The sequence below is a fragment of the Urtica dioica genome, chromosome 8 (assembly GCF_054948205.1).
Source record: "Urtica dioica subsp. dioica isolate 48M chromosome 8, U.dioica_male_clone48M_v1_H2, whole genome shotgun sequence".
Taxonomy (NCBI): domain Eukaryota; kingdom Viridiplantae; phylum Streptophyta; class Magnoliopsida; order Rosales; family Urticaceae; genus Urtica; species Urtica dioica.
Genome location: NC_142763.1, coordinates 41,619,767 through 41,647,388, shown reverse-complemented (window position 1 = coordinate 41,647,388; position 27,622 = coordinate 41,619,767). Strand labels below are relative to the sequence as shown.

The following is a 27,622-nucleotide window of genomic DNA, read 5'->3' as shown; positions in this document are numbered from 1 at the left end:
TGATGGTATGAACCCGTTCAGCATGATGAGCAGTAAATATAGTGTTTGGCCGGTTATACTCGTGAACCACAACCTCCCTCCAAAGCTATGTATGAAAAGAAAGTTCTTGATGTTAACGCTTCTGATTTCAGGACCGAATCAACTAGGAAATGATATCGATGTTTATTTGGCACCGTTGGTCGATGATTTGAAAATGTTATGGGAGAAAGGGATAGAATTCAAAGACGCTTACCGTGGAGATTCGTTCAACTTAAGGGCAATGTTAATGTGGACTATTAACGACTTTCCTGCCTATGGAAACTTGTCAGGATACTCTGTGAAATACTCGATTGGTTGTCCGATTTGCATGAAAGACACATCTTCCATCAGGTTAAAGCATGGTAAGAAGACCGTTTTTCTTGGTCATAGAAGATTTTTACCAAGAGATCACTCATATAGAAGGTTGACACATGCATTTGATGGAAATACAGAAGAACGACCGCCTCCTAGAATTTTGTGTGGTGAAGATGTCTATGAGATGGTTAAAAATGTCAATGAAGTGCTTGGGAAAAGAAAGCGGAGTGCTAGTACTAAAGAATCCTTCAAAGAGAATCCTTGGAAGAAGAAATCGATTTTCTACGACCTTCCTTATTGGAAGTCACACTACGTTCGGCATTGTCTGGACGTTATGCACATCGAGAAAAATGTGTGTGAATCGTTTATCGGTACGCTTCTTGATGATCCAAATAAATCGAAAGATGGATTAAAATCTCGAATGGATCTCAAAGAGATGAATATAAGAAGCATTTTGCATCCCCAAGAGAAGGGTAGAAAAAAAACAAAATTGCCACCGGCAAAGTACACTCTAGATCGAAAGGAGAAGAAGAAGTTGTGTACTTGGTTTGCTTCTATTAAAGTCCCCGATGGTCATTCATCAAACTATAGGAGGTTCGTGTCTTTGAAAGATTTGAGACTTATTGGAATGAAGACTCACGACTGTCATGTACTGCTACAACAAATGTTGCCTCTTGTTTTGCGAGGAATCGTGCCAAAAGATGTGAGATTCGCAATATCAAAGATATGTGTATTCTTTAACTCAATTTGCTCGAAGGTCATCGATCCTACTCGCCTAGATTTAATGCAGTTAGAATTGGTGAAAACTCTTTGCTTGCTTGAAAAGTTCTTTCCACCTTTGTTTTTCGACATCATGGTTCATTTAACCGTCCACTTAGTACGTGAAGTGAAATTATGCGGGCCCGTATTTTTACGGTGGATGTATCCAATCAAACGTTACATGAAAGTGTTGAAAAGCTACGTGAAGAACTACAATAGGCCCGAAGGAAGCATAGTTGAAAATTACATAGCAGAAGAGTCGGTTGAGTTTTGTTCTGAGTATTTAGTTAAAGCAGATGAAATTGGGGTACCCAAAAACACCAATTTTGATTCAAAACCTCTATCTACAGGTATGTTTTTGACACTTTATTTGTTACTTTAAATTATGAGCATTCTTGTTTAAGTATGTTTTTATTTATAGGTACCTATTCGAGTTTCAACCGAAAAGAATGGGACCAAGCCGGTCTCCATGTGCTACACAACGTTTCTGAGGTCACTCCATTTGTGGATATTCATTTAAATGAGTTGAGAGTGAATAATCCAAAGAAAGGCAGAAATGAAAAATGGTTACAAGAAGAGCACAACCGTTTGTTTCAGAACTGGTTTGGAAAACGATTATTTAAAGAGGCATGACATTCATCTACATTGAGTAAACTATCTGGCGGGCCTTCCTCAATGGTTAAAAGGTACACTGCTGGTCTGTTAATGGTTTTACATTTTACACAAGAGAGAGAGAGACAACAAGCATCCCGTTCAAAATAGTGGTGTTACATTGTTTGCCGAAGCATTACATGTTTTGTCGGCCAAAGATAAGAATCCAGAGTTATCGTTAGTAGTTCATATGAAAGCGAGAAATGGTAACGATGAAGAAGACGAAGACATGTCTAGAATTCCACCGTTCACATTGGGATTACCTCATATTGATCAAGAGATGGATGATTTTGATGATGACGATGTTTCTCATCTACTTCGTAAGGATATAGATCCTATTTTCGTTTGATTTAGAACAGTTAACAATGTATTTTAAATTTGGATTTTATGTTATTCTCTTATGGACAAGCGTTGTAGAAACCTCGCCGCGGCAACGAATATTCCATGCCGCGGCGAGGTTATTTCGCCGCGGCGGGAATATCACCTCGCCGCGGCGAGATATTTTCTTAAAAACCCCAGAACCTCGCTGCGGCGAGATATCTTCTTAAAAAGCCCAGACTCTCGGTATAAAAAAAAACAAAATCTCGCCGCGGCAGTATACAAATTCTGCCGCGGCGAGGACTATTCTACAACGCTTAAACAAGCGTTGTAGAAACCTCGCCGCGGCAATGTATATTCCATGCCGCGGCGAGGTTATTTCGCCGCGGCGGGAATATCACCTCGCCGCAGCGAGAATAGTCACACCGCGGCGAGAAAGGTACCTAGCCGCGGCGAAGAGGCACTCTACCACCTAATCATTCACTTTTTTTCCAATATTTAACCTGTTCTCCAACTAAAAATGATCATTCAATTAAAATTTCTACAATTAATAAAACAAACCAAACTAGTCTTAAACATATAACATCAATTTTCAAACATATATGAAATAAAACACACCAAACGAGTCTCAAACAAAGACTGAAGTCTCAAACACAAATAAAACAAAGTAATCTAGTCATAAACATAAACAAACCAAGCAAGTCTTAAACTGAAACTTAAATTTAAAAAGAGTTTGAAATTTATATGGAAGAGTTGGTGTTGTTGGTTCTTGAAATTTACTCGTCATTCGGTGGTGGTGGTGGTGGGTTCGCCGGATATTGAGGAGGTGCCATATGCAGTGGCCACTGTGGTGGTGCGTACGGGTAGTCGGAGTACTGAGGATATGGAGGAAATAACACCTAATTCTCTTGGTTGATGTCCCACCGAGAGTAGAGATCGTTCAATTGATTGATGTGAGAGGCGCCATACTCCGCTTGTTGGTGCATGTACTGTTGCGTGTGTTAGAACCCGCCGACGAGATAGTTGGAGCAATGAGCAATGTAGTCGATGGTGGCGGGGTCGATTACCGGAGGTGTTGGTAAGCGCAATAAGGGCTCCATTTCCCCCTCTCCCCCCTCTTCCTCCGCTTCCTCCGCTTGTGGATCATCCCTAATCTTGTACCGCTCGATAATGGAATCCGTAATAGGCCCCATTGGACTGTTGATCGTATCCTTTTTCGAGCGTGGTACCCCCGCATTTGTACAAAGGCCGGTAATGATCGACGGATATGGCAAACCGTGTCGTTCATTAGTATAGTCGAGTTTCTTCATCCAAGTATAGATGAATCGACCGACGTTAATGGAAAGGCCTTTAACAATGCATAACAACACCTAGATACGATCCTCGTCAAGAGGGGTGAAGTTCTTGATCGGATAGAGACGAGCGCAAACAAAGTAAATCCACGCTTTAGCGATCCTGGTGAGTTGGTCACGCTTGAGTACCCTTTTTCCTTTTTCAGTGACCCAATCCTCTCCCGGAATGCACAACACCTGCGACATCTCCTGATGGCTGCAACTTCTTAGCCCTTCTCGATAGCCCTCGTTCTCGAAAGGCACATCTGGGGTCCCAAGAAGATCGTTGATAGCTTCGACACTCATATCGACCGGTTTCCCACGGACCGTCACAACATCACCTTGGGAGTCCGGCAAGTTTGCGTAGAATTCGTACACGAAGTTGACGTTCGAATCGAACTCGGGTACAACACAGTACCTCCCCGAATCATGACCAACTATGCTGTTGCGGATTTGCTTACCTATATCCGACGTATTGCTTACATTGAATCCTCTCTCATGGGTAATGTTACGCGGCAAGATTTTTTCGTAGCGTTCCTCCGCGACCTTGCTAGTAAAGATACTCGAGTTGTATTCCTCTTCGGGAGACTGTTTACGAGGTCGCTTGCTTTTTCCTTTACTTTGACCTCTGGAAGAGCTAGGAGCCTTGGAGCCCGCCGTGTTTTTAGTTCGACGCATTTTCAAGCTCCTACAAAACATAATCATAAACAATTCTATAATTAACATGTAACAAATTATATATCAATTCCAACAATATATATTTAAACATGACAAATTAAAACAATTCCAACAATCACAAATAATTCATAAACAATTCGACCAATCACAAATTCATGAACAATTCGATCAATCACAAATTCATAAACAATTCAATCTCAACATTAATATACATAACCATTTTAACCACTAACGTATGTAACAATATGTCAAACACAATCCGGACATTTCAATTGAACTCAAATTCTCATTCAAATTCATTCATATCAACAAAACCCTAATTTCACTAAATTCACTCATTCAAATTCCACTAACCTAAATTCACTCATTCAAATTCCACTAACCTAAACCCTAATTTCTTGTTCTAAAAAGAGAAAATCAAACAAAACCTTAAATTTGTGAATTAAAAAAATCAAACTATATGCGATTCGGGTAAACAACAAGAAATCCATATCAACAACACGAAACTAAATCAATAACCACCTTAAAAAACTTTTAAAATCATACCTTACAATGAGGCGGCAAGAGAGAGAGAGAGAGAGAGAGGCGCGAGAGGAAGCACGACGAGGACTCGGCGAGAGAAAAATGGCGGCGAGGACAAGGCGAGAGAGAGTTGGCGGCGAGGACAAGGCGACGGCGAGATTTTGGGGCGGCGAGGACGTGGCGAGGGATTTTGGAAGAAAAAACCTGGAGAGATGCGGCCGAAAATGGTTGTCTCGTGTGTGGGTATTGGAAAAAATGAGAAAAAAAACTAAAAACGGCCTTTTATAGTGAAAACCTAAAAAACCTCGCCGCGGCGAAAATATGTCTTCGCCGCGGCGAGATGTTCCTACAACGGATATTATAACCGTTGTAGGAACGTCTCGCCGCGGCGAGATTCCTCACTCGCCGCGGCGAGACAGTTTCTTAAAAAACTGCTTGGCCACGGTATCCAACTCGCCGTGGCGGAGAATATTTCTAGCCGCGGCGACGAGTTTCTACAACGCCTTTGTTTAGTGTTGTAGAAACCACCCGCCGCGGCGAGAGATGAATTTCTCCGCGGCGGATTACATTTTTTTACAACGCTTTCACTATGTGTTGTAGTAAGTTCTCGCCGCGGCATAAAACACATGGCGCCGCGGTGTGGATTCTACAACGGATTGTTAAAGCATTGTGGGAAATCTGAAACACCAGGTTTCTACAACGCTTAACTATATGCGTTGTAGAATCTCCGTGTTTCTACAACGCTTAACCATATGCGTTGTAGAAACTTGGTGTTTCTACAACGCTTATTCATAAGCGTTGTAGAAACACCAAGTTTCTACAACGCTTATCCATAAGCGTTGTAGAAACACCAAGTTTCTACAACGCTTGTCATAAGCGTTGTAGAATCCTTAGTTTCTACAACGCTTGTCATAAGCGTTGTAGAAAGTGGGTTGTATAATCCAACATGTGTAGTAGTGAGTCTTCATGAGACTTTATTACATCAAATGTACAATATAAAGATTACAACTCTTCTTGTGGGCACCATTGACAACATTGTTTTCCTCGGGACTATAGAATGTAAAACCTTTGGTTTCCTTCGGATATCAAACAAATAGACATAATTCTGATCTGCTAGCCAACTTGTTAGTCTTTTGACTTAGCACATGTGCACGACAACCCCAAATTCTGATGAAGTCAATATTTACTTTACGGCCAGTCCATCGTTCATAAGGAGTACCATGAAATATTTTATACGAGACTTGGTTCATAATGGTAGCTGCTATTTCAAGGGATCATCCTCAAAAGGAAAGAGGGAGTGATGAGTAACTAATCGTTGATCTAACCATCTACATCAGAGTTCGGTTCCTTCTCTCTGACACTACGTTTTTGCCAGGTGCTGTAAGATGAGAAGCGATACTTTCTTCTTTAAGAAAGTCATCAAACTCTCCATACATATAACCACCACCTCGATCGGATCGAAGAGTTTTGATTTGTTTGCCAATTTGCTTTTCCTCTAAAGTCCAGAAGACCAAAAATACGTCAAAGGTCTCGGATTTGTGTTTGAGCAAATAGAAAAAACTGTATCCTGAGTAATCATCGGTGACGCTAACGAAGTATTCGTATTCTCCCATGTTTGTGTACTGAGCGCACCACATACATCATAATGTACGAGTTCCAACAACTCTCTGGCTCTTCGACCCTTAGCAGAGAATGGTCATTTAAAATTTTCCTTCTATACAAGATTCACAAGTAGGCAGTTAACCTATTGTAGAGGGTTGGAGTAAACCGCCCCTCACAAGTCTCTTAACCCTGTCTAGACTGATATAACCAAGTCTTAAGTGCCAGAGACATGATGATTTTATTAGATCACAGGAATCATAAACTTTGACCCTCTTTGCCTCCCTAACTAGATCGCTATCTGTTTCAGTGTCTAAAAGCAAAGGTTGCGTGGGATAGATGTAAAATAAAGCATTCTTCATACATGCATCAATGACGAAAGAATTATTTGAAAGAGAAATTCGAATACTATTCTTAATAAAATTTACACAATAATCTTGCTCATAAAGACGAGCAACATATATCAAGTTTTTCCCGAAGGAAGGAACAAAGAAACATTATTCAAATTTAAAGTTAGATCTTTAAAAGATAGCGTCACTGATCCCACATCATTTGCTGACACCGAGCTCCAATCACCCCATTTGAAGGAGAAGTCACCTTCCTCTAAGCTTTTGGTTTTCCTGGAACCAGTCAGGGGAACAACAAATATGGTTAGTAGCAGCAGAGTAAAGAATCCACGTTGATACATTATTTGCTACTAAGCATGCTTCGGTAATAAGTACAATACTTTTTTCCTTAGCTTTGAGGTAGGCATGACTGTTGTCAATGGTGCCCACAAGAAGAGTTGTAGTGTGTATTTATGTACATATCATAGTCTTACGAAGACTCTTGCTTGTAATTGCTTATTCACTAATAAAAAGTTGAAACGTTCATTCAATCTTCCTTGTCTGAAGCTTTATGATAAAACATTAGTCTTTAGTCCATAAACAAACCTAACAACTTACGAAGAGACAAATGTAGATTTGCATGAACAAACTCTTCGTAGTTTGCTTAAAACGATATATTCGCAATCTAAGGGTCAAAGGACTATTGACCTCAGTATGATTGTTAGAAGAATCTATGATGTCTGGTTATGAGACATTGAGAGTTGGAGACTTTATAGTTCTTCTAGGTATCTTCCGAAGGTACTGAATTGACCAGTCCACTTCTAGAGACAAGATAAGAACAAACCATTTAACCTCTTATGTCTCGAAGTCACTACGTATGAATTGCATCGTGCTTACCTTAATCCTGAAATGAGACATGTCATTTCACACCTTAGTATTCTCATTTGAGAAAGTCAGAGTTCGGACTCACTATGTGATTCCGAACAAGGCCTATTGGTGAATTACTAAGTTGTGAGAATGTCATGAGTAACTTTGTGAAGTTCTCATAGATATGGAATTCATGTACAAGATTGCTGAGATGTACTTGCTCTTTGTCTAGGTTAGTAAAAACCGTTTTTACTTGAAAAGAAAATTTTTAAAATTCCGCCGCTTAACGAAGCGTTAAACTTTTTCTTAAACCCTAGATCAATTCCAACAAATGGTATCAGAGCTATGGTCAAAGATATGCATGTACATGTATTTAAAGAATATGAGCTTGAAAATCGTTTTCGAAAGTTTACTAATTTTGTAACAAGTTCGAATTGTTATCTTAGATTTTTTTTAATTTATTGCTCATGCCTTTAAATTAAAAATCATGTTGATTTTCTATGATTTTGGGATGTTATTAAAACACATTAGAATCAGTTCTAAAAGTTTTTAATTTTTTATATTGAAAAACGTGTTTTAAATGTTTGAGAAATTTCGAGTAAATTTTGTGACTAGTTTTCTTGTCTTACTAGTTTCGTTTATTTACTTGAATCGTTTTATGCATGTTGTTATTTCTTTTATATCATGTTATTACCTTGCTAATAAAACACCAATAAAAGCTTTAACAACATCCTAAAACGTTCCGTTACACTCGATTCTTTTTCGCACCTAAAAAGGACCAAGCTTTAATTATTTCTTTTTCTTCGAGCTGGAGTAAAACCCACAGTAAAAGTGGCATAACTCTCTGCTCAGAAATCAAAATTTAATAATTCTTAAATTAAATTAAAGCTCTGTCTGTCATCTGTCAAATGCCACCGGTTTCAGGTCAAAAGAACATCGGAGCCGCCAGTTATGGCGATTTTACTCCGAGGTGCGCGGCTGTTCCGAAACTCTAGTTTTTTAGAATTCCGGCTATTCAGCCCCACTACCATGAGTTATAGAACTCTAATGAGAAACATTTCTTGAGAAAAAATGTTTTTTTATAAGATTATAAACATGATGTGTAATATTAAAATGTTTTGATTTTTGAAAGTTTAATTGAAATTGAATTTTTACAAAACTAGTTTGAATCTTGAAAAACCGTTTTTCGTTTTCAAACTTGAAAAATTTTGTCATCCAAATCAAATAAATTTTCAAAATGTTTTCAAAACTATATCTATATCACATATGTTCAAAATCTATATGCTCTTGAAAATTTGAGTGGGAGGTCTCCTTGTAGACAAGCCGAAAAATAAAAAGATGTGTAATCTCAAACTTTCAAGTGTTCGAGTGAGTTGAAGTTCACACTTCCCCCATGCACTTTCCCGAAATAGAAATTAGGAAAAGATCGAGTATGTACCTTGTGCCTTTATGCACTAACACTGCTCTGAACATGAATATATAGGATTCTCTTCTAGTTGTCCGCTCTGTCGCTCTATAACTAGGAAAACCGTTTCCGAACTTATAAGAGTCGATGTACCAACTCCAAAAACTAAGTGGGAGGGTTATACTTGTTGTTTGTAACCCACGATCCCCAACACTAATGAAAAGTGCAATTGTCGCTAGACTAAGAGTCACCCTCGTCGCCCTCTCTTAAATGAGAGTACTCAAGGGCGTTTTGCACTGATCATTGCTCTATGAGCTAAATCCGAAAGTGAGACAATGAGACAAGACCTCCCCTCGGCGGATTGTTTTTCAAAGTCAATCTTTTGGACTAAGTGGTTGGTTACACACTTAGACTCAATCCCTAGTAATCCTCCCTCGAGGCTCTGCGAAAGGATGTGAGTGATCCAACCAATTTAAAAGGTGGCTAGTCAATATTAATGTATTGACATCTTGGCTAAGCATTAATGATGTGTCATTTACTTATAAATGGAGATTTTTTGCGGCCTTCTCTTGAGGGAGTAAATTATCATTTGGTTTATAACACCTTTGGATTTTATCAAGTCTTAAATAAAACTTAAATCCTAAACCAAAGACTAATCATAAACTTGTTTCATCTTAATTAAGCAACATGTCTCTCAACCATCTCTCAATCATCCTTTCCTCGAACAAACTCGAAACCGAAAACTAAGTAGATTCGAAACATAACCTCGATATCATCCTTACCATTAACAAGCACAAAACGGTACTCACCACCCCGTGTCCTCCTCAAACGAATAATGATTCGACTCAAGAGGACAATGACGCCTTAGCGGCCTGGCTTCGATCCGATGTGATTGTGAGGTGCTATATCTTAGCATCTATGAACAATGTGCTGAAAGAGGTAGCATCGTGACATCGAAACTGCCGACGATATGCTCTACAATCTCCTTGAGATGTTTGGAGGGCAAAGGCGTCAAACAAGGCTACAAGCAGTTCGACAGTTTATGGACTGTCACATGAAGGCTAGGATTCCTGTTGGAGACATAATGATACTGATCATTACTTATCTGAATAAATGGAAATCCTAGGATATGAGATTGATGGGAAGAATGCCATAGATATGATCTTAGAAACTCTCCCCGCATCTCTTGATACCTCCAAGATGAACAACTCCGTTTAACAAGCTAGAGTACACTGTTACCAAGCTTATGGAGGAACTTCACACTGCTGTAGGTCTCACTAAGAGAAAGAGGAATCAAGGAGAGGCACATGCTACTGAGCACAAAGCCTCCGCCTCTAGAACTGAGAAGGGACCTTACAAGGCCGATAAAAAGAACTGTCCCGCCTATCTCAAAGCAAAGGAACATAGTATTGTACTAGTCACCGAAGCATACTTAGTAGCTGATAATGTATCAACGTGGATTCTTGACTCCGCTGCTACTACCCATATTTGTTGTTCCTTGAATGGTTTCAAGAAAACCAAAAGCTTAGAGGAAGGTGAGTTCTGTTTTAAATGGGGTGATGGGAGCCTGGTGTCTACGAAGGCTGTGGGATCCGTGACGTTGTCTTTTGAATACCGCACTTTAAACTTGAATAATGTTTATTTTGTTCCTACCTTTGGGAAGAACTTAATATCCGTTGCTCGTCTTCTTGAGCAAGATTATTGTTTAAAGTTCATTAAGAATGGAATTCGTATTTCGTTTCCTGATAATTCTTTTGTCACTGATGCATGTATGAAGAATGCTCTTTTCTACATCTATCCCACTCAACCTTCTCTTTTAGACAGCGAAATAGATAATGATGTAATTAGGGAGCCAAAGAGGATCAAACTTTCTGAATCCTCCGATCTAACAAAATCAACACACCTATGGCACTTAAGACTTGGTCATATCAGCCTAGATAGGATTAACAGACTTGTGAGGGATGGTCCACTCCAAGCCTCTGCTATAGGCTCACTACCTAATTGTGAATCCTGCATAGAAGGAAAAATGACTAAGCGACCTTTCTCCGATAAGGGTCGAAGAGCCACTGAGTTGCTGGAACTAATACATTCTGATGTATGTGGTCCGCTCAGCCAACAGGCACGTGGGGGATACGAATACTTCGTTACCTTCACCGATGATTACTCGTGATATGGTTTTGTCTATTTGCTCAAACACAAATCCGAGACCTTTAACGTATTTAAGGTCTTTAGGGCTTTAGTGGAAAAGCAAACTGGCAAAGTGATCAAAACACTTCGATCTGATCGAGGTGGTGAGTATATGTCTGGAGAGTTCGATGACTTTCTTAAAGAAGAAGTAATCGCTTCTCAGCTTACCGCACCTGGCACACCTCAACAAAACGGAGTGTCAGAGAGAAGAAACAGAATTCTTATGGAGATGGTTAGATTAATGATGAGTTACTCATCACTCCCTCTTTCCTTTTGGGGATATGCCCTCGAAACAGCCGCTTATATTCTAAACCAAGTTCCGTCTAAAATGGTTCCTGGTACTCCTTTTGAAAGATGGACTGGCCGTAAAGTAAGTTTGGGCCATATCAAAATTTGGGGTTGCCCCGCACACGTGCTAAGGCAAAAGACTAGCAAGTTGGCTAGTAGGTCAGAATTGTGTCTGTTCGTTGGATATCCAAAGGAAACAAAGGGTTTTACTTTCTATAGTCCCGAGGACGATAAGACTTTCGTTAGCACGAATGCTCGTTTCCTTGAGGAGGACTTTATGAAGGATGTAAAACCTAGAAGCAAAATTGTGCTTGAAGAAAAGTTGGGTGAGGAAGCTTCTACCTCATCTGTAAGAACTGTTCTTACCCCAACTGAAACACAACCTAACTCATCAGAATCTCGTCAAGTAGTACTTCGACGTAGTGGGAGGGCTACTCAAAAGCCTGACAGGTACATGTCTTATGGAGACTCTCTCGTAGCCGTCTCCGACATAGATGATCCTGTTTCCTATAGCCAAGCGATGGCTTGTTCTGAATCAAACATCTGGCTTGACGCCATGAAAGTTGAAATGCACTCGATGTATATCAACAAAGTCTGGAAACTTGTAGACCTTCCTGAAGGGATTAAACCCGTAGGGTGTAAGTGGATATGCAAGAAGAAAAGGGGTCCTGATGGAAACGTCGAGACGTTCAAAGCACGACTTGTGGCGAAGGGTTATACCCAACAAGAAGGGATTGACTATGAAGAAACCTTCTCGCCAGTCGCGATGCTTAAATCCATCCGCATACTCCTATCCATAGCTACAGCTCTCGACTATGAGATCTGGCAAATGGATGTCAAGACAGCCTTTCTGAATGGCAATCTTGACGAGCGCATTTACATGGCTCAACCAGACGGTTTCATGGAAGAAGGTCAAGAGACCAAGGTTTGTGAGTTGCTTAAATCCATTTATGGACTAAAGCAAGCATCTAGGTCATGGAATATTAGATTCGATGAAACTGTGAAAAGCTTCAGCTTTGAACAGTCAATAGATGAGCCCTGTCTTTACAAGTTAATACACGAAGGCAAAGTTGTGTTTCTGGTACTATATGTCGATGATATATTACTCATTGGTAATGACGTGGGTAAGTTATCTGAGGCTAAGGTCTGGCTGGCAAAGTAATTCGATATGAAGGATCTAGGAGAAGCCGCGTACATTCTGGGAATCCAAATCTTTCGAGATAGGAAAAACCGGACCCTATCACTCTCTTAAGCATCTTATATTGATAAGGTGATGGATCGCTTCTCGATGCAAGACTCCAAGAAGGGCCAAACACCCTTAAGGCATGGAGTTTCACTCTCTAAGGACCAGTCTCCCAAGACTGCACAAGAGATTGAAGACATGAGGAAAATTCCTTACGCCTCTCTCATAGGAAGCCTCATGTATGCTATGCTTTGCACTAGACCTGACATCTGTTTCGCCGTTGGCGTAGTTAGCCGTTTCCAATCCAACCCGGGACCCAAGCACTGGATTGCTGTTAAAATGTTCTCAAGTATCCTTAATGGTGGAGCTGTTGTGTGGAGAAGTATTAAGCAATCTTGCATTGCTGACTCCACAATGGAAGCAGAATATGTGGCTGCTTCTGAAGCATCCAAAGAGGCTGTATGGCTTAGAAAAATCCTTAAGTATATGGAAATTGTTCCAAATGTCGACGAGCCCATGACCCTTTATTGTGATAATAGTGGGGCTGTCGCTAACTAAAAGGAACATCGAAGCCATAAGCGCTCTAAATATATTGAGAGGAAATACCATTTGATTCGAGAGATCGCGCAGCGCGGAGACGTGGAGGTGAAGTAGATCTCTGGCAGATCCATTCACCAAGGCCCTAGCGAACAAGGTCTTCGACCAAAATCGAGTGGGATTAGGCATGAACTACTAAACACATCTTCTTTGAGTCAAGTGGGAGTTTGTTGTCAATGGTGCCCACAAGAAGAGTTGTAGTGTGTATTTATGTACATATGATGTCATATAGTCTTACGAAGACTCTTGCTTGTAATTGCTTATTCATTAATAAAAAGTTGAAACGTTCATTCAATCTTCCTTGCCTGAAGCTTTATGATAAAACATTAGTCTTTAGTCCATAAACAAACCTAACAACTTACGAAGAGACAAATTTAGATTTGCATGAACAAACTCTTCGTAGTTTGCTTAAAACGATATATTCGCAATCTAAGGGTCAAAGGACTATTGACCTCAGTATGATTGTTAGAAGAATCTATGATGTCTGGTTATGAGGCATTGAGAGTTGGAGACTCTATAGTTCTTCTAGGTATCTTCTGAAGGTACTGAATTGACCAGTGTACTTCTAGAGACAAGATAAGAACAAACCATTTAACCTCTTGTGTCTCGAAGTCACTACGTATGAATTGCATCGTGCTTACCTTAATCCTGAAATGAGACATGTCATTTCACACCTTAGTATTCTCATTTGAGAAAGTCAGAGTTCGGACTCACTATGTGATTCCGAACAAGGCCTATTGGTGAAGTACTAAGTTGTGAGAATGTCATGAGTAACTTTGTGAAGTTCTCATAGATATGGAATTCATGTACAAGATTGCTGAGATGCAATGTATATCACCTCATGCTTTGTTCCTTGGAGTGTGAATAAATGAACTGGCCAGTGTCCAAATTGAGTCTTGACTATTTTGGATGAAACAATGTGACTTGTTAGCTCCTCGTCAATACATTGTTTCTAACTTATTCACAAGCGACAAAGGAGTTGATGAAATAACAGCTAGAAGGGTAAAATGGTAATTTTGTAAATCCCGACTAGCTGATGATATTCATGAAGGGTAAACATGATAATATTATGTGGATCCACTCATTACAATTAGGTTGAATTCTTTAGTAGAAAATAAATTCATTTGAACCGAGAGATTTTCAGTGTCAACTCTTTAGTGGAGTCAGTTGACATTAAGCTAAACTTGGAAAAGGTTTGTGAACTTTTGAGTCCAAGTATTTTAGCTCAAGCTTTGTTCATTTGGATCCATGAGGTCACTGTCACGAATCGCATCGATTAGGAATAGTTAAACTGGAAGCTAAGTCAAAACAAAAACGAAAATTTCAAAAGGGTATTTTTGTCTTTTGAGACATAGCATGAAATGAATGTCAATAAATTTTTTGACATTGTCATATGATGAAAAATGAAGTTAAAACCTGACGGCCAAGTTAAAGAATTTGGGCCTTGAAGATTAATTTCATTTCATGGAATTTTATGTGAAAATTATTAATGGGCTTTTCTTATTTTGTCATGAACAAATAAAGAAACATCTAGAAGCATGTTCTAGACTAAACATTTCGTGCATACCATAGAGAGAAAGAGGAAATTATTTTGTGCATTGATGTATGAAGATACTTGCCAAAAGAAAAAAGAGGAAACAAATTTCCTATGCATGGTAATGGGAATTTCGGCCAAGTAAGGAAGGGAACAAAAGAGGAAACAAATCCAAGGGCTTCTAGAAGCCTATTTGGCCGAGTGACTCTAAGGGAAGGAGAGAAATATTTGCTCATGAATATGTGATATTCAATGAAAGAGGAAACTACCTTATTGAAGGTAAAACCTCCCCTATAAATAGAGGCCTCATTCCCTTCATTTCATTCATTCAACATAAGTTAGAGATTGAGAGACTCTCTCTCTAGACATTGTTGGCCGCCCCTCTCCTCTCTCTCTCTAGTCAATTTCGTTTTATTGTTTTGGCATCTAGGTCCTCATTTGACCTAGAGTTTAGCTCTGCGACTTCAAGACTCGTTCTTAAGTCGTAGTGTTTAAAAGTGCCCACTCACTGATTCCTTTTATTTCGAGTGATTTAGTGATAGAAACTTTCGTGGTTGCTCGAGCTGCCGAGGAAAGAAAGAGAGACGTGCTGCGAGGGAGACGAGCGTTGCAACTTTCCAAAAGCTTCTCAAAGTTCAAGCTTCAAGAAAGGTTAGTAAACTTCTATGCTCATAATAGTTTTTATTTATATGTACTTGCTCTTTGTCTAGGTTAGTAAAAACCGTTTTTACTTGAAAAGAAAATTTTTAAAATTCCGCCGCTTAACGAAGCGTTAAAATTTTTCTTAAACCCTAGATCAATTCCAACAATGACAACTCATGCGCTAGTGTCTGGGTTCATTGCAGTGGTGGCATTTGTTGTTAGACTTGTCCACCTTGATTGCCCGGGGCTTCTTCTTCTTTGAAACCTTGCCTTGGTTCTTTTTCTTAGCCTTGCGTGGTCTCTTCTTCGATCCAGAGGTGGAGGATTTGTGCTCAGTAGCATGGGCCTCTCCTTGGTTCCTCTTTCTCTTAGTGAGACCTTCAGCAACATGAAGCTCCTTCATTAGATCGGTAACAGTGTACTCTAGCCTGATCATGGAGTAGTTCAGCTTGAAGGTATGAAAGATTCGGGGAGAGTTTCCAAGATCATATCTATTTTAGTCTCTCCATCAATCTCCGATCCTAGTATTTCCATTTCATTCAGAGAACTAATGATCAGTATGATATGGTCTCTTACATGAGTCCCAGCCTTCATGCGATAGTTCATAAACTATCGGACTGCTTGTTGTCTGTCCTAACGCCCTTGCCCTCCAAACATCTCATGGAGATTATAGAGCATGTTAGCGGCTGTCTCAATGTTAGGATGCTGCTGCTAGAGCACATTGTTCGTAGATGCTAAGATATAGCACCTCCCAATCTCATCGGAGCGGAGCCAGGCTGCCTAGGTGTCCTTTTCCTCTTGAGGTGAATCATCATTCGTTTGAGGAGGACACGGGGTGGTGAGTACCCACTTATGCTTGTAAACGGAAAGAATGATGTCGAGGTTAAATTTCCAATCCACATAGTTTTCGCCTTCGAGTTTGTTTGAGGAAATGATGGTTGAGAGAGGATTAAGAGACATCTTGGTGAAGTTGAAAGATGTTTATGATTAGTCTTTTGGTTTAGGGATTTAAGTTTGTTTAAGTTTTTATGATGAAGAAGATAGAAGAAATCTAAAGGTATTATCAACGAAATGATACTTTACTCATTCGAGGACAGGCCGAAAAGTAAATGACTCATCATTAATGCGTAGCTAAGATGTCAATACATCAATTTTGACTAGCCACCTTGTAAAAATGTTTGATCACTCATATCCTTTCGCAGGGCCTCCAGGGAAGAGAACTAGGGATTGAGTCTAAGTGTGTAAGCAACCACTTAGTCCATGAGATCTACTTTTAAAAAAATCCACCAAGGGGAGGTCTTGTCTCATCGTTTCACTCTCGGACGTAGCTCTTTTAGCAATGATCAGAGCAAAGCACCATTGAGCACTCTCATTTAAGAGAGGGCCACGAGGGTGACTCTTAGTCTTGAGACAATTGCACTTTTCATTAGGGTTGGGGATCATGAGTTGCAAACAACAAGTATAACCGTCCCACTTAGTTTTTAGAGTTTGCACATCATCTCTTATATGTTTGGAAACACGTTTCCTAGTGTATAGAAAGATAGAGTGGAATTCTAGAAAATGATTCCTAGATCAACATGTTTCAAGGGAGAGCAGTGTTAATGCACTAAGGCAAAAGGTATATACTCAGACATTTCCTATTTTCTACAAGGGAAAGTGTGTGAGAAAAGTTTTAACTATTAACTCACTTGTACACTTTAAGTTTGAGATTACGCATCTCCTTGCATCTTCTTGCCAACTAGTTTTCGAGGAGACCTCCCACTTATATTTTCAAGAGCAATAAATTTTGAACATAGGTGATATAGATATAGTTTTGAATACATTTTGAAAACATATTTGATTAGGATGACAAAAAAATTTCAAGTTAGAAAGTGAAAAAAAAATTTCAAAATTCAAACTAGTTTTTATAAAATCTCAATTTCAAGTAAATATCCAAAACATCAAAACTTTTCAATCTTACAGAATATGGTTATTATACTTGGAAAAAAATTTGCTCAAGGAAATTTTTCATTTGAGTTCTAGAACTCTCGGAATTGGATCCGGGATCCGGAATCTAAAATTTTCAGAAATCCTGGAATCCCGGACAGCAAACACCTCGGAGTAAAAATGCCGTAGACGGCGGCTTGGATGTCAAATTGAGCATCCAAATTATTTGGAAAGTAGACTCACAGGCCTTTAACTTGGTTCAAGAACCATTCAACTCCGAGTTCCGAGCAGAAAGATGTAATGAAACGTTTATTGATTTGTTAAGTTTTATTATTGTGTTTTCTTAATAATGTAATAATATAGCAGAAAAGGAAATAACAAGAAACATAAAACAAGCGAGTAAATAAATAAAGCAAGCAAGACAATATTACTACTTCATGAAATTACGCGAAATTCTTAAACTTCTCAAAACACGATTTTGATTAAGAAAAAATTAAAAACTTTTAGATCATTTTCTAATGTCTTTTAATATCATCCAAGTACTGTAGAAAATCAACATGCATTTTAATTTAGAGGCCCGAGGAATAAATTTAAAAAATGTAAAAAAAAATTCTAGCAAATTCATTACCCGAGTAAAATTAAGAAAACAATTTTCATACTCATAGTTTAAATTACATGCACATGCTTAAACTTTGACCATAGCTCTGGTACCGTTTGTTGGAATAGATCTATGATTAAGAATAACTTATCGCTTTCAGCAAGCGGCGGAATATAAAAAATTCTTTAAAACATGTAAAACGATTTTACTACCTAGACAAAGTGCATGAACATATAATCTAAAATAAAACTATAATGAGTTTTCACTCGGTACCAACCTCGCTTGATGCTTGAGCTTTAAGAAGCGTTTGGAAAGGTTGAATCGCTCGTCTTTCCACTTAGCTTGTCTCCTTATGTCTTTTTGAATCCGAGCAACCACGATAGTTTCTACCACTAGAGATTTCAAATTTAGAAAGGATTTAGTGCGGGGCACTATTAAACATAATGACTCAAGAACTAGTCTTAGAGCCAAAGAGCTAATACAAAACGTTAGGTCTAATGATGACCTAGGTGCCAAAACAAAAGAGCAAGAAGATGAGAGAGATAGAGAGAGAGAGAAGTGGGCGGCCAAGGCTAGAGAAAGAAAGTCTCAACCAAAAACTTGTTTCAACATTGTGAATTAGGCGTGGTATTTATAGGAAAATGGATTGCCTTGGATCAAGGCAAAAGAAGCAATTTCCTCTGTTCTATTGAATATCACATATTCATAATCACAATATTTATTTTCCATTCCTATCATAATAATACCATGGCTGAAAATTTGTTCCCTTTTCTCTCCTCTTGGTGGCCGTCCAACATTATAGCATATATGCTATAAATTTGTTTCCTCTTTTCCTTTTTGGCAAGTATCTTCATACATCAATTCACAAAATAATTTCCTTTTCTTTTGATGGTGGCACGAAAATCTCTTATAGAACATGCTGCTTCTAAATGTTTCTTTATTTGTTCAAGACAATACAAGAAAAGCCCATGTAGAATTTTCACATAAAATGAAATTCAATGCTCAAGGCCCAATTCTACCTTTTTAGCCGTGTGGGTTAATTCCCATTGTTGTCATATGACAATGTCCAAAATAATATTTTGACATTTACACCATATTATGGCCTTATGGACAAAATTACGTACCCTTTAGATAATTTTCGTAAAATTCGTCTAGATAAACATTTGAACTTGTTTTGACTTAGCTACTAGTTTAACAATTTTTACTCTAATAACTTGTGGTAGTGACCTCATGGATCCAAATGAGCAAAGCTTGAGCTAGCATACTTGGACACAAAAGTTCACAACCCTTTTCCAAGTTCGAGTTTAATGTCAGCTGACTCCATTAAAAGTTGACACTGAAAATCTCTTGGTTCAACTAAATATATTTTCTACTGAAAATTCTACTTAATTCTGATGAGTAGATCCATTGAATATTATCTATATTTATCCTTCATGAATATCATCAACTAGATGGGATTTATAAAATTACCATTTTACCCTTCTAGTTGTTATTTCCTCAACTCCTTTGTCACTTGTGTATAATTTAGAAACAATATATTGACGATGAGCTAAAATGTCACATTAATTCATCCAAAAGAGTCATGACTCAATTTGGACACTGGCCATTTCATTTATTCACATTCCAATGAACAAAGCATGACGTGATTATACATTGCATTTGAGCAATCTTGTACATGAATTCCATATCTATGAGATCTTCACAAAGTTATTCATGACATCTTCATAACTTAGTACTTCATCAATAAGTCTTGTCTATATCACATAGTGAATCTAGAACTCTAACTTTTTCAAATGAGAGTATGTAAGCTATGAAATGACATGTCTCATTTCAAGATTGAGGTAAGCATGATACAATTCATACATAGTGATTTTGAGACAGAAGAGGTTAAATAGTTTATTCTTATATTGTCTCTAGTAGTGCACTGGTCAATTTAGTATCTTCAGAAGGTACCTAGGAAGAACTATAGAGTCTTCAACTCTCTATGTCTCATGACCAGACATCATAGGTTCTTCTAACAATCATACTGAGATCAATAGCCCTTTGATCCTTAGATTGTGAATATACTATTTTAAGCAAACCATGAAGAGTTTGTTCATACAAATCTATATTTGACTCTTCATTTGTTGTTAGGTTTGTTTAAGGACTAAAAACTAAGGTTTATCATCAAGCTTCAAACAAAAATGGAAGAATGAATGAAAGTTTCAACTCTTTATTAATTATTCTGCAGTTACAAGCAAGAGTCTTCGTGAGACTTTATTACATCAAATGTATACAAGCGTGAGACCCAACTTTTGTACACGTCAGATTCTGTAAAAATTTCCTCTCATTAATAAATAAAGGAAATTTTCTTCTCTCTGCCTGTTGAATGAATTATAAAATTCACGATCTCTCTCGTTTCAGTTTATTAGAGATGTTCTCTCTATATTTTCTCGTTCCACGTTTTAAGTGAAATTTTAGAAGTTCGGAAGAAATTCGTAATAAATTTAGATAAATCAATAAGGAAATGATGAATTGCGTTGATCCAAATATAAGGAAAAAGGAATTTTGAAAGCACTTGAATGTTGGAATAAATTTAAGTGCCTGAGAACGCATGAAATAATATTTAAGGGTGACGAAATTTCGGAATAAGGATATTCGTATAAACTCGATATTATTTTCCGAATAAAAAATTACTCGGAATGTACTCGGAGATTTAAAAATCTCAAGAGTGAAAGTAAATTCCGAAATCCCTTAAATATATTCAAGGTAACGAGAATTAATGAGAATTTTGTCGTTTATTTTTCAAGATTATTTCAAATGAGTTAAGGACAAGATTGCGAGGTTTTATTTTGGAAGGACTTATGTGCAACAAAATGAAGGACGGAATTGAAAGGAAAAAAATAGGAAGGGGTCATTTGGTGAGCGACGTGTCCACTTGTGGTGCAGCCACATGTCTTTCGTGTGTCTTAATGAAGAGCTGCCATGTGGATATTTTTCTTCTCCTCCTCTAAAAATCGGCCACCTCATCATTCCATTCTCTCTCATTTTTTTGTTCTTCTTCTTCCTTTCTTTTCTTCTTCTCTCCTTCTTCTTCTCCCGCGCGAGAAACACCTGCAACAGACAAAGAAAAAATAATTTGTGAGCTCAAATCCTCACTCATGCCGGGCTTCACCATCACCGCAACCTTCTCCCTCTCTTCTTCCATCCCTCTCCTACGCGCGCCATCTCCGCCGTGAGCCTCTATCACCGCGCGCTCCGTGCTGAGGAGAACGACTCCGTCGAGAGCCGCCGTGACGCCGGAGCAAGATAAACCACCGGGAAAGACGTGAGAACCATCCAAAGAAGCCTGAATTCGTTGATTGATGTAAGAATTCCTCTCCTTGGATTGAAATTCGAAGCTAGAGTTCATGAGATAGGATTTGGGGGGCTTTTGGAATCCGAGTGAAATCTGTGAAATTGGTTGGTCTTGATTGTTCTTTGAACTCGTTTAGTGATGGTTTAAAGCTCGAATATGAGGATTGATTTCAGATTTCTTGGATTTGGTATGTTTTGGCCGAAAATTGTTTGAGCTAGGGTTTGAGGATTTTGAATTTTGGGGCTATTTGATTTCTGCATGTTAAGTGATGATCTTGAGATGTTCCTAAGGTTGTTTAATGTTTGGGTATTGTTAGGAAGTCATGGTTTGATTTACGTTTTGATTTTTTGGACGAATCTCATTGAGTATGTGAGCTTGGCCGTGTGGTTTGGTGGGCTTTTCGTGTGGGAATTCTGAAATGAGGTGTTTAGGATTGTAGATACATTTTTTATGTTTAGGTGTTTAGCCGTGTGTTTGATTTCGGGCCGTGAGCTTGTTTTAGGCCGTGTAGGTGTGTGTGTGTGTTAGGATTATGGTTGTTTGTCGAGTTGAATCACAGACGTTGGGTTTTAGTTTTGGGTTGAAATATCAGGATCTGGATTTAGAATTTTATGTGAGTGAATTTTTTAATTAACTTGTTATCGGATTCCGCGGTTTGAATTACAGATCTAGGCGGACGAGCGGTAACCAGACGAGTCGAAGGCGACAAGGTTGGTTTTTGAAGATATCAAGAAAAAGAGTTATCGAAATAAAGCTCGATTAACTCGTGAGTTTTAAATCGCTTAAAGCGTTTAGATACTCTTGGATTTGATTATGTAATGTATATTCTGTATTTAAATAAATAATTTATGATTATTTATTTAACAAAATTTAAGAATTTAATTTAATTATTCGCGTTGGAATTCTCGGTTACTTTTTATTCGGATCGATTTATTTAAGACTCATAAGCATATTATTGGATTTTATTTTGTATTATTCTCGATACGAAAATACGCGAGTCTTGAATAAGTTTGACTTCCGAAAAACCGGAGAATAATAAATTAAATTCTCGAATTTCGAACCGACTCGAATCTAATCCCGGGTGGGATGTAGGTTTGAGGCGTCAAAAGGGGAATGGTGCCTAGTAGAGTAATTGTTCATGTTTATTCGTTTAATCCTAAAACCAAGAGGAACCCTCAGTTAGACAAGACGACCGAATAAGGCTTCGGCCACTAACTAATAAGATAATAAAATGATAGGGTTAAACGATTAGCGGGTTAAGAACCTTGAAGCCTTTAAAACTATGTTAAGCTTCTGTAATAGGTTTTACCACTTCGTCCTGATGAAGATGACAATAGGAGGAGGAAAGACGGTGCCCTTCGGATTCAATCCCGAGAGGAACTGTTCTAGGAAGAGGTCCAGCTTCACAGCTGTTGATAATTCCTTCTAAAATACTTAAAGAGCCATACATTGAAATTAATAATGTTAATGACGGGTTTTATCCCAATAAGATCTCCTCCTGTAATAAGATTGGCAGGTAGGCTGTAGACAGCCCGTGTAAAACGTAATGAACCCTTGTCGGCAATGTAGCAGGTGGCATCCCCAGAGGCCCTTTAATGGGAAGTCGATGGGTGGCTTCAGGTAAGTTAACGGGTGGCTTACCTGTCCCGAGTGAAATATGAACCCTGGAGCAACCAGAGATTTGTGAGGGTTTGCTCCCCTCTACCAAGCGCGCATTAAGGCCCTCCTACATGTGCTAGTGGATCCCAGACGTTAGAACTTCGGCCTTCCAAGGACTGGGCTGAAGTTCTCGGAATGGTTTACTTATCTCTTATGAACGGCTGCGGACTGAAGTGTTGATTGGCCAGTCCACTGATGTAAGGCGCCGGGATGAGTGAAATGGATGAGTTCCTAGGAAATCGGTTGTTAGCTGGATTCCTATATGATTGTGTGATTGTTTGTTTTAGAACTGAGTTCTAAAACTATATATGATCATGTTATTGAATAATCTTTTGCTATGCTACTTGAATGATTGAACTTCTTTATTCTTCTGAATCTATCATCTGTGTTCATCATTTGCATCTATGCATCTCATGTAGTAGTAGGTTACATATCCTACTTACTGAGTCGGTGTGACTAACCCCATAAATCTCTCTTCTTGTAGATAAAGGAAAAGCTCAGGCGAAGCAGGAGTGCTAGTCAAGGTAGATCCGATGACGACCTGTGGCATAGGAACTGTCTTTTGGGAATGGGTATCACTTTTTGAAAACCGAGGTTGTGTGCTAGTGAGAGATTTTATATAGCTTGTGAAAGATCTTTTATAATATAATAATGTTTAGATAACCGGCCCCAAACTCTTTTTACGTTTTTAAACTCGGTTAGCACGATTATGGGTCGTGCTTACGAATAGCAAGCTGGGGTAGTCCACACTTTTATAACTCTTTTAAAAGTGAAAATTTTTACCGGTTTTTAGCGGACTAACTCTGGGAACCCTTGCTACTCCTTATATGTAAATTAATTTTATTTCCGTTGTTTGTTTAATGAACGTTTTGTAAATGATGTTTGAAAGCGTTTTATTTTTCCTTTCTGTTGAAAATATAATGAAATATGAAAATGCTACGGGAAAGGTCGCGATCCGAGGGCGATGGGTGACCTGCAGGTCGTGATAGAGTTTTTGGTATCAAAGCGACAGGTTTAGTCGTTTCTGTAGACTGTGAGATCTATTAGTCGACTGAGAATCTTGTTTACAGTCTGAGTGTCTACATGTGTGACTTTTTTTTATGGTTACAAGGGATATGAGGGTGTGAATGTGTCGGTATGCTGTGTTTCCTGTTTGGATTCGCTGAATTATATGTTATGCTATCTTGAGCTTCTGACATCGTTCGGTTTTTGACCTAGCTATTGTTATGTGATTCCTTTAGAATCTAGAAGTAAGGGCGGAAGAAGGGGAAAATCTTGACGCTCGTATCGCAAGGATAGAGCAATCATTGGAACGACAGACTGGAGAAGCACAGCAAAGGAATGAGCAAATAGAGAGACAGAATCGTTGATGGCATTGCTTTTTGAGTGAATGGATCGGCAGGTTCAACCGGATCCTCCTCTAGCTGCCAAGAACAAACCTCAAGAACCTCTTCCAGCCTTACCGGTATTGATAGCGGATGAGCTCAACTATCGTATTCCTGAGGTAGCCCTTGTTGTGGGAGAGCCAGTGTACGAACGATTCCGGAAGCAGAAGCCACCTATGTCGGAAGAAGGTCCAGACCCTATAATGGTTGAGAATTAGTTCAAGAGGATCCAACAGATCGTTAGCTACATGCAATTTTCCGACGCGGAGCGCGTAGTTTGCGCGATCTACCAGATGACCTCTAAGGCTCGAAGCTGGTGGGAGGTAACTGTCATAACAGAGGATGTAACGACTATGACGTGGGTACACTTCATCAACCTCCTTCACGAGAAATACCTGAGCGAGGCAAGCACATCCGGCAAGATTCAAGAGTTCATGAATCTGTGTAAAGGAAAGATGCCAGTAGCGGAATACATTGCGAAGTTTGACGAGCTGGCAAAGTTTTCTCCGTCCGTGGTTCCGACCGATGAAGCACGGAAGACAAAGATTATGCACGATTTAGACGTTGACATCGTGAAACTGGTGGAGAGTGGAGACACTGGGCCCAGAACCTACGCCAATGCAGTGCAAAGGGCGTTGAGGATTGACGCTTGGCGTGGAGACCTGGCGGTTTCTGCTTCAACTCCTCTGACCGTAGTGCCGCCACCATAGACTGGTTCAAATACAGGGAATCAGTTCAAGAAGAATCGCGCTTCCAGCAGCAGTCGGGATGCCGTAATCCGACGAACTATGGAAATCAACCTCAACAGAGGAATAAGTCGGGAGGCGGAAACTCGTACGAAAAAGGTAAGCGCTTCTAGAAAGGTGGCCAGAACGTCGACAAAAAGCGCGCCAGACCTGACAATCAGAACATCCCTAAATGTGCGAAGTGTGGGAACCGACATCCAGGAGAGTGTCGGGCCAATAATATTACTTGTTATAATTGTGGCCAAGTGGGCCATTATTCCAAAGCCTGTCCAAACTCGAGACAAGGAGATGTACCAGCCAAGGCCCCACCGAAAGCCAATGCTCGAGTTTCACTATTCGTGAAGATGATGTGCAGTCACAGGTCAGTTTTTAGTGAGAAATCTTTTAGCTTATGTACTCATGGATTCAGGTGCTACGCATTCATTTATTGCATCTAGAATAGCTGGAAAAATTAGGAAGTGAAAAGTTGAATTTTTCCTACCCGTTCATAACCGTCAGTCCGGCAGGAGATCTGTTCGAATCTAAGTCATGGTTCAAAAACGTACCAATAAGAAGGAGGATTGGTTAAGAAAGCATCACGCGGTGATTAACTGCAATAAGAAGGAGGTTAAGTTTTCAAGCTTCTGGGAGTGAATCGTTTTACTTTTATGGATCATCTCGGAGACCAACCCTTCCAATCTTGTCAGCAATGAGAGCCTTGAGGATGCTACAGAGTGGATGTACTGGATTTCTAGCAAGCGTAAGAGATATGTCGAAGGAACAGAAGGTAGAGCCGAAGGATGTCCCAGTCGTAAGACAGTTTCTAGAAGTATTTCCTAAAGATCTACTAAGATTACCACCTGATCGGGAGATCGAGTTCTGCATAGAATTGATTCCTGGAACTGCACCGATATCAAAGACACCATACCGGATGGTGTTGTCAATGGTGCCCACAAGAAGAGTTGTAGTCTTTACCTTTGTACATTTGATGTAATAAAGTCTCACGAAGACTCTTCCTTGTAATTTCTTATTCATTAATAAAAAGTTGAAACGTTCACTCATTATTCCTTGTGTGAAGCTTAATGATAAAACTTTAGTCTTTAGTCCATAAACAAACCTAATAAAACATGAAGAGACAAATGCAGATTTGCATGAACAAACTCGTCATGGTTTGGATAAAAAAAACATATTCGCAATCTAAGGGTCAAAGGACTATCGACCTCAGTACGATTGTTAGGAGAATCTATGATGTCTAGTTATGGGACTTGAGAGTTGGAGACTCTATAGTTCTTCTAAGTATCTTCCGAAGGTACTGAATTGACCAGTGCACTTCTAGAGACAAGATAAGAACAAACCATTTAACCTCTTATGTCTCGAAGTCACTACGTATGGATCCATGAGGTCACTGTCACAAATCATATCGAGTAGGAATAGTTAAACTAGAAACTAAGTCAAAACAAGAACGGGACAAGTTTTACGAAAATTGTCAAAAGGGTATTTTTGTCTTTTTGGACATAGGATGAAATGAATGTCAATAAATTTTTTGACATGGTCATATGATGGCTTAAATCACTCGGCCATGATGAGTTCATTGGGGCTTGTGGATTAATTTCATTTCATAGAATTTTACTTGAAAATTCTTAATGGGCATTTCTTATGTTGTCATGAACAAATAAAGAAGCTTCTAGAAGCTCCTTCTAGATGTTCTTTGCCGCCCATCACCCAAAGAAAAAGAGAGATTATTTTGTGCATTAATGTATGAAGATACTTGCCAAAAGAAAAAGAGGAAACAAATTGCCTTCGAGGGGAAATGAAGTGGGCGGCTTACACCAGTCAAGGAGAAGCAAAATAAAAGAGGAAACACATCCAAGGCTTCTAGAAGGCAAGCGTTGGCGGTGTGACTCGTGAGGAGAAAGAGGCAATATTTGCTCATGAATATGTGACACTCTATAGAAGAGGAAACTACCTTATTGAAGGTAATCCCTCCCCTATAAATACAGGCCTAATTCTCATTGTTTTCTCATCCCACCTAAGTTAGAGATTGAGAACTTCTCTCTCTAGAACTTGTAGTTGCCGCCACTTCCCTCTCTCTCTCTCATTTTCTTTTCGTTTTTGTTTTGGCACCTAGGTCAGCAATTGACCTAGTCTTTTATCTCTTTGACTCTAAGACTTGTTCTTGAGTCGTCGTGTTTAAAAGTGCCCACACACTAATTCCTTTCTTTCTCGAGTGATTTTAGTGATAGAAACTTTCGTGGTTGCTCGAGTTCCCAAGGAAAGAAAAGAGACGTGCTGCGTGGGGAGACGAACATTTCAACCATCCAAAGGCTTCTCAACGTTCAAGCTTCTCAAAGGTTAGGAAACATATAATGCTCGTTTATAGTTTTAATTTATATGTACTTGCTCTTTGTCTAGGATAGTAAAATCGTTTTACTAGTTTTAAAGAAAATTTTTAAATTCCGCCGCTTGCTTGATGCGTTAAACTTTTTCTTAACCCTAGATCAATTACAACAAATGGTATCAGATCTATGGTCAAAGATATGCATGTACATGTAATTAAAATTAGGAGCTTGAAAATCGTTTTCGAAAGTTTACTAATTTTGTGACAAGTTAGAATTGTTTTCTTAGTTTTTTTTTAATTTATTGCTATTGCCTTTAAATTAAAAGTCATGTTGATTTTTTATGAGTTTGGGATGTTATTAAAACACATTAGAATCTGTTCTAAAATTTTTAAATTTTTAATATTGAAAAACGTGTTTTTAAGTTTGAGAACAT

General features: G+C 38.9%; 1 protein-coding gene across 1 annotated transcript; it reads left to right on the top strand.

Moving 5' to 3' along the window:
• The first annotated feature begins 769 nt into the window (after positions 1-769).
• LOC149389854 (uncharacterized) lies at positions 770-24,343 on the top strand. Its single transcript, XM_089622743.1, has 4 exons — positions 770-1,442; positions 23,688-23,752; positions 23,852-23,875; positions 24,143-24,343. The coding sequence occupies exons 1-4, from the start codon at positions 770-772 to the stop codon at positions 24,341-24,343; spliced, it is 963 nt and encodes a 320-aa protein (XP_089478869.1).
• Positions 24,344-27,622: the final 3,279 nt, after the last annotated feature.

What these genes read in the sequence shown, in the direction of transcription:
- LOC149389854 (XM_089622743.1), top strand. Translation starts at nt 770, where the DNA reads ATGAATATAAGAAGCATTTTGCATCCCCAAGAGAAGGGTAGAAAAAAA. An exon ending in TTTTGGTATCAAAGCGACAG is followed by an intron (nt 23,753 to 23,851) that starts GTTTAGTCGTTT and finishes TATGGTTACAAG; the next exon opens with GGATATGAGGGTGTGAATGT. An exon ending in ATGAGGGTGTGAATGTGTCG is followed by an intron (nt 23,876 to 24,142) that starts GTATGCTGTGTT and finishes ATGGATCGGCAG; the next exon opens with GTTCAACCGGATCCTCCTCT.